The following is a 1390-nucleotide window of genomic DNA, read 5'->3' on the forward strand; positions in this document are numbered from 1 at the left end:
TATACATTTTTATTAAACAATGATTTTTAATCGAGTTCAAATTTAATAAATCCATTAAATACAACTTATACAAGTTTAATATGTTGTTTTTTTTATTTAGATACTTGGCTACTGGGACAAATTTTTCGTCTTTACATTTCGACTTTTTGATGGGAGTATCGACCATAGCCAAAGTAGTTAATGAAACGTGTATGGTGGTTTGGGATGAGTTACAACCCACTGAAATGGCACCACCCACTCAAGAAAATTGGTTAGAAATAGCAGATGGTTTCTACAATATAACTCAATTTCCTAATTGCGTTGGAGCTGTCGATGGTAAACACATCCGGTTGCAATGTCCAAAAAACAGTGGTACTCAGTATTACAACTATAAGAATTTTTTTTCTTTGGTTTTAATGGCAATCTGTGATTCAAATTATTGTTTCACAATAATCGATGTAGGCTCTTTTGGGAAAGAGAGCGATTGCAATATTTTTAAACAGTGCCCTTTTGGAAAAAAATTATACGCTGACAAAATAAATTTCCCTCAAGATAAATGTCTACCTGGTGATGAAGATGGTGTTGCTCAGCCATTTGTTCTTATAGCAGATGAAGCATTTGCGTTGAACAAACATTTATTACGACCTTTTCCTGGTAGAACTTTGAACGATAACAGGAGAATATTTAACTATCGTCTTTCCAGAGCAAGGCAAAAGATAGAATGCACTTTTGGAATTTTGTCCAACAAATGGAGAGTTTTCCATTCTACTCTACTAGTAACACCAGATGTTGCTGTGTCTATTACTAAGGCAGCATGCGTATTGCATAATTTTGTACGTCGTAGGGATGGTTTTAATTTTGAGGACACTGTTAGTTGTGAAATGCCCGATATATCAGAGAGAATAGGTGTTGGAAATGCATCTTTAAATGCCAAAGATATAAGGGAGTATTTCGCAAAATACTTTAACAATCCAAAACATGCGCTAAGCTGGCAGAATAAGGTATTAGGTTAAACACGTTTATTTCATGCATTCAGTAGGTAGGTAATAAAGTAATATTGCGTCATAATTTTAAATGTTAACGGTCTATGTTTTTATTGTTATACTATAAAGTATGTTAATTTAACTAAATTAATTTGTATGTTAAACATATGTTGTATTCACTTGTATTATATAATATTTAACATTAATAAGTTGGATGACATCTACGATATACTAATAAGTGCTTACATTCATTATTCAAATTGTACCTATTTGTTACATATATTAGATATATTATTATATTATTATGTAATATATTATGTCATAACATATTATATTGTATTTATTATTAATTTTTTATTATTATTATTAATATCATTACTTATATAAGATTAAATATTATTATAATTTTTTTCAATATCTACATTTAA

At 29.5% G+C, this 1390-nt stretch overlaps 1 protein-coding gene across 1 annotated transcript in view; it reads left to right on the forward strand.

The window, feature by feature from the left end:
* Nucleotides 1-1075, forward strand: part of LOC107882833 (protein ANTAGONIST OF LIKE HETEROCHROMATIN PROTEIN 1-like) — a 7799-nt gene extending 6724 nt beyond the window's left edge. The window contains exon 3 of the mRNA XM_016801799.2: nt 101-1075. Within this exon, the coding sequence (XP_016657288.1) occupies nt 101-992 (892 nt within the window). The 3' untranslated portion in view covers nt 993-1075. The remainder of the gene's footprint in view (nt 1-100) is intronic.
* Nucleotides 1076-1390: the final 315 nt, after the last annotated feature.

The sequence above is a fragment of the Acyrthosiphon pisum genome, chromosome X, assembly GCF_005508785.2.
Source record: "Acyrthosiphon pisum isolate AL4f chromosome X, pea_aphid_22Mar2018_4r6ur, whole genome shotgun sequence".
In the NCBI taxonomy this organism is placed as follows: Eukaryota; Metazoa; Arthropoda; class Insecta; order Hemiptera; family Aphididae; genus Acyrthosiphon; species Acyrthosiphon pisum.